The 12058-nt window shown below is 44.7% G+C and overlaps 1 protein-coding gene across 5 annotated transcripts in view; it reads left to right on the forward strand.

The window, feature by feature from the left end:
* Positions 1-12058, forward strand: part of STIM1 (stromal interaction molecule 1) — a 186023-nt gene that overhangs the window by 89996 nt on the left and 83969 nt on the right. For all 5 annotated transcript variants that reach the window (XM_026517961.4, XM_044390860.3, XM_026517960.4 and 2 more), the window contains exon 2: positions 9932-10062. In XM_026517961.4, coding sequence (XP_026373746.2) covers positions 9932-10062 — 131 coding nt within the window. The remainder of the gene's footprint in view (positions 1-9931; positions 10063-12058) is intronic.

The raw sequence follows: 12058 nt of genomic DNA on the forward strand, positions 1-12058 counted from the left end.
TCCCTCATCATAAACCACATCTTTTCTATCCACTCACCAGCTGATGGACACTTGTGTTCTTTCCATAGCTTGGCTATTGTTGATAATACTGCCATAAACATCGGGGTGCCTGCGCCCCTTCAAATCTGTATTTTTGTATCCTTTGGGTAAATAGGAATTCTAGGGTGTTCTCAGCCCGGGTTGCACATTAGCATCACCAGGTAGAAGAGAGTGTATGAAGCAGCTGGACTGGTGCTTCATGCTGGTGCTTCCTGGGGAGAGTATAAAGTGGCACAACTACTCTGGAAAACAGCTTGGCACTTAAAATGTTAAACACACTCCTGTCACATATCCCAGAAGTTCCACTCCTACTGGAACTCAGGATGAAAAACTCATTTTCACGCGAGAAAAATGAAAACGTACGTCCACACAAAGACTTGTACATGAATCTTCTTAGCACTTTGTTTGTGATAGCTAAAAACTGGAGGATGGATAAACACATTTTTTTTTTTTAAAGATTTTTTATTTATTTATTTGACAGAGATAGAGACAGCCAGCGAGAGAGGGAACACAAGCAGGGGAAGTGGGAGAGGAAGAAGCAGGCTCATAGCAGAGGAGCCTGATGTGGGGCTCGATCCCATAACACTGGGATCACGCCCTGAGCCGAAGGCAGACGCTTAACCGCTGTGCCACCCAGGCGCCCCTGGATAAACACATTTTGGTCTAGTCTTTTAGTGGATAACTACTCAGTGATAACATGGAGAAAACTGAGCAAAAGCCACCAGACACGAAAGAGTGTATACTGCTGACGGTATTTCTTTGAAGTTCCAGGGCAACCAAAACTAATTTATGATGATCGAAATCAGATCAGTGGTTATGTGGGGCAGGAGATGAGGTCTGGCAGCAAAGTACCAAGTGGGAACATTTTGGGGTGATGGAAATGTTCAATATCTTGATTGGGGCGGTGGTTATACAAGTGCATATGTCAAACACACTGAACTGTACACTTAAAATGGAGACATTTTATTGCGTGCAACTCTGTCTTAAAAAATACCCATGCTCTATTTTTTTAAATGTCAAGAAAAGGCAAAACTCATGTATGGTGATAAAAGTCAGAAGAGCGGTTACTGCTGTGGGGTGGGGTGGGGTGAGATAGTGGTCGTGGTAGTATTGATTGGAAAGGGGGAAGGGAGAGGAAGTCTTCCTAGAGTGCTGGGAATGTTTTATTTCTTGATTTTTGGTGGTAGTTACTTAGATATATACATGTATAAAAGTTAATCTATATGTTTATTTATACACTTTGCTGTATGCATGTTATGTCTCAAAGAAAAACAAAAGAGCAAACCCCCTGTAAAACCAAACCCATACCTAGGTCCCATCCATAGAGATACTGATTTAATTGGTCTGGGATGGGGCTTGGGCATCAGCGACATAGGTGCTCCCTTAGTGAGTCTAATATGCGGCTGGAGTTGAGAACTAACGTGCTGTATGTGGAAAGAAGGGGAGAAACTTGGAAGATCAAAGAAGGATCGCACAAAGCTACGGGAGTTGCTGGCCATGAGACCAGAAAGGTGGCAGGTGACTAATTATTCTGGGCCTTGAGGGCACTTTAAGAAATTTGAACTTCATCTTAAGAGTAATGAAAAGCTTTTGAAGGGTTTTGAGTAGGAAGATGACTTGGACAGACGATCAGCCAGCTGGTGTGCACTAGCATTGCCTATGGGTAGCATTCCTGCTGATCGCTCGTTAAGTATGCAGAGTATCTCCCCTGTGAGGAGAAGAAGATTTGGAATAGTTGAGTCTTCAGCTAGGATTGGTGCTTGTTCAGAAGTGGGGAGTGAGGGAGAGTGAGATGTCAAGGTTTTTGACGTAAGCAACTGGAGAAGTAGGACGTTTGGGGGGAACTAATGAGTTTAGATTTAGACATGATGTGTTCATGTTCCTGTCAGACATCCTTGTGTGGAGATATTTAGTACGTGGTTGGCTTCTGTGGGTTTCTGAGGGTCACAAGTGAAACTTGCAGCAGAAACATCATTTTGCTTTTTTGGGGAGTTGGCAATAACTAGTAATTTCTTTAAATGGTAATCAAGGCTGTGAGGAGAGGTGAGGTCCTTTTAGGAGAGAGAGAGAGTAGTATGAAGAGAAGAGAGCCTTGGACTGAACACAGATTCTTTAAAACTTCAACGTTTTCAAGTCAGGTCTGGAGGAGAAACTTGCTTTGCACATTCAGGAAAACAGTCATTCATTTAGCAGATCTATATTGAAGACCTACTGCGTGCCAGGCACTGTCTGAGTCCCTGGGGATCCTGCAGGGAACAAGAAAGTCTCTGCTCTTGTGAGCCTTACTTCTATTGGAGGGAGATGGTTAATAAACAAATCAACGAATAAGTGTATCATGTGTGAGGTGGTAGTAGGTGCTATGAAAAAAGGAAAAAGACATGAGCTCTGCCCTCAGATACCCTCAAATAACCGCGTTGTAAGCTGACTGACGTAAGGCCAGGAGAGGTGCAAAGTCAGGAACGCTCATGGCATCAGGGGTATATCTCAGCACGTTGCACATCGAAGCTCTATACATTGTTGAGGCTGTGAATTTTTTCTTTTCCACTGAGGGCTTTCTTTAATTATATTTCATATGAATTAAAAGAAAAATTGTTACCAGAGTATTCAAATCACAGGTTAGAGTGAAAATATAGTTATCTTGCATTATAATAAACATTTATTTTTTAAAAGTATGCTAGTAAGAATTGTAAAAATGTTTACTGACCACACACATATTGTAGGCTTTTTTTTTTTTAAAGAACAGTTTTAGGTTTACAAAATTCAGAGGGAGGTACAGAGATTGCCTCCATATTCTCTGCCTCCACACATGCATAGCCAACCCCATTACCAGTGTTACTTACCAGAGTGGTACATTTTTTGTCAAGGATTAGCCCACATGGATACATCCTAATCACCCAAAGTTCATAGTTTCCCTTAGGGATGTCGTGTGGGGTATTTTTCGATGTGTCCTCTGAGGGGGAAGACATGGGAAGTCTTTTGTGTCAGTGCTGCTTGAGTAGCTGAAAGTAGTGCCTGCTTTGTCCATAAGGAAAGCCCTTCTGAATTTCTGCCCCCTTGCTGAGAAGAGCTGGGCCGCTGCTTGGGTATGAGGACATGATGTTCTACCAGGGGCAAGAGCACCCCTCAAGAGGCTGGATTTCACTCAGCCCCGGGAGCTGATTCCTCTTTCCTCTGTGGCTAGACCTACTATGTACTGTATTCCAAGGGGGACCTTTCTTGCTAGTTCCAGGTCCCAAACCGGTTCACCTTCTCATTCTTTACATTTTTGTGAAGAGAGTACTTTCTCCTACAACCCCCTGCCCCCCAGTTCCCCAGCCTCAGCCTCATTCGAGGTTCTGTGCTATTTTTCTCTCTGCAATGTCATGGTCCTTGGTCGAATCTGAGTCTTCCCAGGGCTGGTGCTCTGCCTTAACAGTCTTTCGAGCCCTTTCTAAGGGTAAGGGTGGATTCTGATCCCATCAAGAGTTCCTGTGGAGCTTCCGGGTCCCATCTGGGGGGTGGGAGGTGAAGTGGAGAAATTATTCACAATGGATGATGCCCCTGCTGGCAGAATTTACCAATTTCCAGATTCCCCTCAGGTGCCAGCCAAGTGGTAGGGAACAGTCTGACCTGTGCTCGTCTCTATTCCTTATCTGTACCTTCTTCCCTGAGTGCTGTTTCTCTGACTTCTTTCCCCTTGGGCTTGTTTCTCACACCAGACGATCCATTGTCAGGCTCAGCTGCGGGGACTCTGCTTTGCATGTCTGCAGGTACTCGGTCTCAGGGGTTTGGATTACTGTTTAGTGATGAGAAACTGGCTGGAAGAGAAGAGGCATCAGGGGGATGGTGGATGTTCGTGGGGGAATTGGTCATTTGTACTCAGGCATTCTCTTGTCTTTGGGGGAGATAGGGTTTGTTGGGAATCCATTCATGCACGCTTCATTCATTCGGCCAGCGTTTATGGTTTCCTGCTTGACAGTGGGTGTTAGTGATGATGCTGTAGTAGGCCCTGGGGGAAGAGTCAAACCAGTGCTTGCCCTTTTCTGGATGTGGCATGCGAACAACTCAGAGCATGAGAATGGATATAACAGAGTTACGGATGAAGTGCTTTGGAGCATAGAGCAGTCAACGATTAGCTCTGCCCGGAGGAAGGAGAGGAGACCTGGACATGAGGGAAAGACTGTGGTTTTGCCTGCCGGTGATTGACAAAGTGTGGTCTGCAGACCATTGGGGGTCACCAAGATCTTTTCAGGGGTCCAAAAGGTCAAAGACATCTTAATAATAATGCTGAGATGTTACTTGCTTTTTTCCACTGTGTCTATATTTGCACTGATGGCACGAAAGCAATTATGTAAAACTCTTGGTTCCTTATCAGGAGTCAAAGCGGTAGCATAAAACTGCGCTGGTGGTCACTTTTCCTCACATCCAGGCGCTCTGTTTAAAAAAAACATTTTTAAAAAAAATATAGAAGTAAAAATGTATGAATTCTATTAAATTGTATCCCACGAATACATGTCTCTTTAGTATTCTGTGGGATGAAACAGGAAGTGTGCATAAAGCACTTTTGCTGCAGGTAGAAGTTTGATGTTTTTTTCAAGAAGGTGTTTGTGCCATCGAGTTGCAAGTTGAACTACCTCCTTTCTTCAGGGAACACTATATATATATATTTTTTTAAGATTTTACTTATTCATTTGACAGAGAGCACAAGCAGGGGGAGCGGCAGGCAGAGGGAGGGGGAGAAGCAGGCTTCCCATTGAGCAGGGAGCCCAACACGGGGCTGGAGCCCAGTACCCCAGGATCATGACCTGAGCCAAAGGCAGACGCTCAACTGACTGAGCCACCCAGGCGCCCCAGGGAACACTATTTTTACCTGAAAGAAAAACTGACAGATAAACTGTAGTTACTCAGGCTAATTATTTAGCAGATATTTTCTTGAAAATGAGTGAGGTGAGTCTCCTACTTAGAGGAAAACAACTGGTAGTATTTGTTGCCAATGATAAAATTCTAGCTTTTCTTTAAAACTTAGAATTGTGAAAAACTTGTATCTGCCACCGTGAGCTTGACAGCTTCCCAGATTGAAAGCTTTTCTGACGGGGGCACCTCAGTGGCTCAGTTGGTTAAGGGTCCAACTCTTGATCTCAGCTCAGGTCTTGATCTCGGGGACGTGAGTTCAAGCCCTGTGTTGGGCTCCATGCTTGGCGTGGAGGCTACTTTAAAAATACAAGCGTGCCTGGGTGGCTCAGTTGGTTGGGTGTCTGACTCCTGATTTCGGACCAGGTCATGATCTCAGGGTTGTGAGATCAAGCCCCCCATCAGGCTCCATGCTTAGCACAGAGTCTGCTTGAGATTCTCTCCCCCTGCCCCCCCCCCCCACTGCTTGAGCTCTCTCAAGCTCTCTCTTTCTCAAATAAATAAATAAATAAATAAACTTTTCTGATGAGATTAGTGGTGATACTAATAACTGATTATTTTGATATTGTATAGATGAAATGGGTCAAATTTGGAAACTCTGCCTAACTCAATGAATCACTGGTTTTCATGTGACCAGTGCACCATGTTACAAAATCACACCTGGATAACAGATCATTCAAAATGCAAGATAGAGCAATAGATTTTAACGTAATAGAGTACAAAAAGTTCATCCAGAGAGTTTCAAATTTCACATTGCAACTAATCTGTAATAAACCTTCCACTTGTTAAGTTTTGATGTAATATTAGAGAAGAATGTTCACAGTTATCTGGAAGGTTACTACAATACCCGTCTTTTCCAACTACACATTGAATGTGGAATTAGATGTAAGACTGCCGTCGTCTTCCATTAAGCCAGATATTAAAGAGATTTGCAAAAATGTAAAAGAATCCCACCCTTCTCAGAAAACATTTTTTCCAGAAAACAATTAGTTTTCATAAAAAATCTTACTTATGTTAATGTTTGGAGAATTATTGGTCTAAAAGGAATTAATTGCTATTAGAATTTGTATTTTAATTTCTAATATGGTAAATATCAGTTTGGGGATTTTCAATTTTGAAGTGTATACAGGGGCCCTGAGATCAAACAATTTAAAACCTGGTCCCGTACTATTCTTTTTACTTAAAATTGTCTTTTCTGCCTAGGGAAATTCTACTCATAATTGCTAGTTGGTATTTAATTATTCATTCAAAAAACATTTACTGAGCATCTATCAAGAACCTGGCTTTTGCTTGGGGCTGGGGCCACGGTCCCAAGCCCTTCTGGAAATCACAGTCTGGTGGGGAAGACAAACAGAACTGCAACACAGTATGATAAATGTTATCAGCAAAACAGACATGAATGTTGTGGGAATATAGACTATTGTCATCATCGCTTGCCAGCTCATCTAGAATGTGTGCTGATCGATCCGATTGCACTGTATGTCCTATATTTTATTCTTCGTAATCTGATAGGGAGAGTAGCTGGTTGGCAGAGGGTGAGAGCTGTTCACTTGTTGCTCTGGGAGGAAAGAAGGAAACTACAAAGTATTGATTGTCAGCTTTATGCATGCCCTGTGCTAGGTGCTTGAATAAATGTGGTCTTAATTTTCACGAAAACCCTGTAAGCAGATGTAATCATCCTCATTTTACGAAAGAGATATTGGAAGCTCAGAGAAGTTACACAACTTGTCCAACATCACATAGTTGTAACTGATGGAGCTGGGATTTTGACATACGTGTTCTGGCTCTAAGTCCAGGGCTCTTACTAGTAATGCGTTGCTAACTGGTGGGATCTTCTAAGGTATTCCCAGATGGCTGTGGGAAACCTTGCCAGATTGGAATGTATAAGAGACGAGAGAAAGGTCTCAGGAAGGAGAGAGAGACGGCCTAGGAAATGCTTGGTAGCAGGAGTCATTTGCGAATTTTGGCTAACATGGTTTTTCTGGACAGGATTCTATGGCCTTATGGGACATCAAGATTTTGTACTCCTTTATCCTCAGTCCCTTTAATCCTTCTCTATGCCAGATGATGCCAGCAGCAAAGGTCACCTGTGTGTCTGATCAGGTTACAAACCAGAGCCTAGTGTTTGAAGCCCAAATTTCTTGGACCTGCCATAGGCCTTTGGGAAAGGGGCTGGCTGACCTTAGGCCAATGGTGCCCAGCCTGGAGATGCCCCATCCCTAGAGCTCAGTAAACTAGTTCAGCATTTTAAAAAAGCTTATTAGAAGTTATGCTTTGGGGCACCTGGCTGGCTCAGTTGGAAGAGCATGAGACTCCTGATCTCAGGTTGTGAATTGGAGCCCCACGTTGGGTGTAGAGATTACTTAAATAAATAAAACTTAAAAAAAAAAGAAGTTGTGCTTTACTTATGATAAACCTGTGTGTAGATACAGGCTAATGAGAAGATTGGATTTCTTTGCTTTGGGTCAAAAATCTGTCAACCTGATGTAGTTCAGGTGTGTATCTATGGTTTTCTAGAATAGGGTCAGCAAACTCTGGCCCAGGGGTCAAATTCAGCCCACCACCTGTTTTTGTGAATCAAGTTTCGTTGGGACACAGCTAAGCTCATGCACTTATGTTTTGTCTGTGGCTACTTTTGTGCTCTATGATAGAGTGAAGTAGTTGTAACAGAGGCTATATGGTTCATAAATCCTAAATTGTTTACTGTCTGGCCTTTTACAGAAAACGTTTGCTGATCCCTGGGATAATCCTGATTCTTTCTATCATGGTACTTATTAGCACATAGTGTTTTAATCGCCTCTCTCTCTACTTTTATAACTAAGTTCCTTGAGAGCAGGGGTGAGATCTGACTCATCTCTTTATGCCCCGTGCTGATTACAGAGCCTGACATATAAAGAACACTCAGTAAATGTTATTTAAATGGGCACATCATATGCTGATCAAAAATCTCTGATAGGCATGGGGCGCCTGGGTGGCACAGCGGTTAAAGCGTCTGCCTTCGGCTCAGGGCGTGATCCCGGCGTTCCGGGATCGAGCCCCACATCAGGCTCCTCCGCTAGGAGCCTGCTTCTTCCTCTCCCACTCCCCCTGCTTGTGTTCCCTCTCTCGCTGGCTGTCTCTACCTCTGTCAAATAAATAAATAAAATCTTAAAAAAAAAAAATCTCTGATAGGCAATTAAAAATTTTATTTTCTTGTTCTGATAGGCAGTTATATTTGCCTTTGATGAGCACAAAAGCAGGAATAAGGGCAGGAAAGTGTTATGTTGGCAATGCTAATCCCAGTGCCGTTCGCTCCCATCTGTGAACCGGTCAGTACTTACTGCAATTCTTTTTGGGTAGGTAGTTCATGGATAGGAGTCGATAAACGAAACAGTCATGCCAAGAGCTCTTGTTGGTGAGGAAGTTGAGAAACAATGCCTTAATCTTTGGCTGCATTCTGCTCTTTCTCAGTACCCACCACTGCTTCACCCCACCCTGCACTCTCCACTCCAACTTGTAGGACAAATGTAGAAGAATATAAGGTTATATGGAGATATTTCTTTGGCATGTATACTATTTGTCTTACTTTTTGTCTTCTATAAAGCCGTTTCTTCAGGGTACTTCTTACCATCTGTGACTTCCAGAAGATGAAGCCAACTTAAAGTGTCTGTTCGCCTTGGCGTAATGGCAGTCAGGTGAAGTGCGGGCCTGGGAGTCAATAGACCTGGGCTCTCTCTGCGGCTCTTCCACTGTCTTTGACTTTGAGCACATCAGTTAACATCTGTGAGCTCCAATATCCAACATGTTTTTACTGGGTCACATCTGGGACATTTTCCATATTTAACATTTATAGCCCTCCCTCATTTTGAAAAGGATTTGAGCAACTAGCCAGTGAGAGAGAGGTGACTCGTCCTGTCCTGTCTCTGTCTACAGGAAAATGATTAAATGGATTGGAGTGTTTCAGGTCTCTGATCAGTGCCTTCTAGAAGGCTTCACGGCAGCAGCCTCTTTACCCTGTCCTTGTTTTCTCTTCTGTGAGTGCTTCTTCTTTGGGAGTGATCTGAGAGTTTTTGCTGGAGAGAAGTTATCAAGATCAGGGCCAAAGGGAAAGAGGAATTTTCGACTCTAAGAATTAGAAGGCGTACTAGAAACGTTACTTCCAATGTCTTTTTCAGATAGTGAGCTTGAGGCCTGGAGAAGGGAAGTGGCCTCCCTAGGGTCACACGGTGGAGCTGAGACGAGAGGCCAGGCTCTTTCTGCTGGGTGCAGAGTGTTTCCCGGGGTTCTAAGAGAGGATTAGGTGGCCTTGGCTCTTGTGTTGCTTTTGGTGCTACATGACTGTGTGTCGGTGGTGGAGGAAGCTGTCCTGCGGGCCTCCCGCTCTGCTGTAGCTGGTGTGCTTAGGACCTTGGCTGCCTGATAGCTGTTGCTGACTGTAACTCTCTGCGGGCAGGCTCAACACGGGCAGGCTTTCTGCAGCTCGCCCGTGGCCAGCACTCCGCTACTCCCAGCAGTGACAAAGTGAACGAGAAGGAAGACTGCATATTATTTTGGCACTAGTGAACGGGCTGTGTTTCTGTTTCTAGAAAGATTATTAATGCACGTTTATTTATCGACTAAAAGTGGTATTTCGCTGGAATATGTATTTCTTCACTTTCTAGTAAGGCTAAACTTCTTTCCCTGCGTTCGTTGGCTACTTGTATTCTCTCTCATTTGTGTATTTTTCCTTGTGGGTTAAGTATTCACGTTCTTCGTCTAGGTCCCCGTGTATCCCCAGTCTTGTGCTTGGCTTCCCTGCCAGGGAACAGTTGGGATAATAAAGCATTGTGCCTAAATGGGGGACCTTAGCACGTCCTTGGGGAGAGAGCTGAAGACTGGATGAAGCACTTTTCTCACTGTACAAGTAGCCCGTGAAGTGGCTACGTAAGGACTTAGTTGCTGGAAGCCGAGGACCCTGAGACAGGTGGGTAGTAGAGGCCGGTCACGGCCCACAGTAAGGTTGTCTCTTGCTTTTCCTGTACAGAGTTTTGCCGGATCGACAAGCCCCTGTGCCACAGCGAGGACGAGAAGCTCAGCTTTGATGCAGTCCGCAGCATCCACAAGCTGATGGACGATGATGCCAATGGCGATGTGGATGTGGAAGAAAGCGATGAGGTGAGCTCTCTCAGCCTGCCGTGGCTCTCTTCTCTTCCTGTGTGGACAGTCCCTGAAAGCTGTCTAGACGCTCTTCCCCGGGGAGAGGTGTTCTTGATGTTGGCTTGTTCTCCAGGAGCTCCTCCCTGTCAAGGGAGGTGATTCTCAGCAGAACAGCCGTGTAGGATTCAGCCTGCCCGAGTGCGGGCCTGATGTCTGTGTCTATGCCTGGACTGGCTCCCATCTGCCTGCCAGCTAGAAGCAGAACACTGACTGAGCTGTGCTGTTTGACAGGGACAGGGAGCCCCGAGGTTGGTCTCTACAGTTGCCCTGAGGCCTTACTGTAATCCTGCTGCAGACGGAGGACATCTGTCTGTACTTCCTGTGTGCTCAGCCCTGTGTCGGTGTGTAAGGGAGAAGTCAAGGCTGTCATTATCTTGCCCTCCGGGAGTCTACACTCTGTTTGGGAGGAAGAAACACATGTTCCTAGAAAGCTCATTCTGAATTCCAGGCTGCAGTTGCTGGGAGCCAGTTGAGTGGTCCAGCTAGTCGGAGCGAGAGGAATCTCTAGATGGAAAAAGCTCTGTTATTGTCTCACCTTTTGGCATTACTACACTTCCAGCTCCACAGAGCCCAGAGCACGGAGTCATCATGTGTGAAAAGATGTAAAGGTTTCATTTGATTTCAGGCTCGACACGAGCCAGCAGGTTGGCGAAGCTGCCAAGTTATGCCAAATATTTAATAGTGATATGGTGTATGTCACGAGGGAGAGGTCAGCTGAGTCTCATCACCCTGCTCGCCAGCCCACCTTTTAAGTTTTGAGTTCAGTTTTGGATCTCACATTTTCAGAAGCTTTTGGAACAGTGAGAGCCTATACGGAAAGGAGTGACATGAACGATGAAGGGCATGGAAACTATGAAATGGAGACATTCAATAGAATTTAAGATTTGTAAGTATTACGTCTGTGCCAGGCCCTGTTGTAGACACGGGGCTGTGGCAGTGAAGAGGACACACACATCTGTCCCCATATCATTTACAGTTTAGTGGAGAAATGTTAGTCTGGAAAAGAAAATATTCGGCTGATTAAATTTCTATCTTCAAATACATTAGGAGTGGAGGAGTCAGATTTAGATAATGATGGTGCAGGTGATGAAAACCGCAGCACTAGCTAGCATTTATTGAATTCTTATTCTGTGCCCAGCACAGTGTTAAGCTCTTCATAATTAACTCCTTTACCTTTCTTAACAGCCTTTTGAAGTTGGTATTATTGTCAAGGACTGGAGCCTTGGAAAGACTTGTTCAAGGACACACTGTGTATGAGCACAGATCTGATTTCAAAGCTCATGCTGTTAAGTACTGGTGTGCTATTTCTCTCTCTAAGAGCAGAACCAGGACCAACGTGGGAAAAGTAAGAGATGGGCATAATCTTTTAGAATAAAGAGTCATCTAACAGCACCATCTTGTCATAGAAGAGGCTTCCTTGGTAGGTTATGTAGTGAACGCCCGTCACTGAAGATGGGCAGGTAGGATACAGCACTCCACCGATTGGTTAGCAGAGGGGATCCTTGTGTTCAGTTGAATTAGATAATGTCGGAGGAATTTATAAGAGGACAAAAATAGACTTCCTGGAGCAAAAGTAGACATTCGGGTGGAGTGGAAGGAGTGGGGCGGCCTGAGTAGTAAGTAGTGTGAACACAGATGTGGAGGTAGTAAGAGCGTGATGGGTGGGTTTGGTTGGACAGAGCGACTGTGGTGGAAGACTGCAGGACAAAAACCTGGAAAGGAAAGTGGGGGCCCAGGCAGCCTGGCTGAGAGATGTCTACTTGTCGAACCTGGCAACTGTAGGTCCTTGAGCAAGGACAGCAGCCATGATAACGTATCTGAACTTTGGGTTGCATCTAGAAGTGGCACTGGCCCTCAAAGGACCCAAATTTTATTTGCCTGTGCTGAGAATAGAACCGTGTTCCTGGAGGCAGATGAGGCCTAGAGGTTTCCTGATCTCTCTCCGGGGGCCTGG

This window comes from Ursus arctos, unplaced genomic scaffold (assembly GCF_023065955.2).
Source record: "Ursus arctos isolate Adak ecotype North America unplaced genomic scaffold, UrsArc2.0 scaffold_22, whole genome shotgun sequence".
Taxonomy (NCBI): domain Eukaryota; kingdom Metazoa; phylum Chordata; class Mammalia; order Carnivora; family Ursidae; genus Ursus; species Ursus arctos.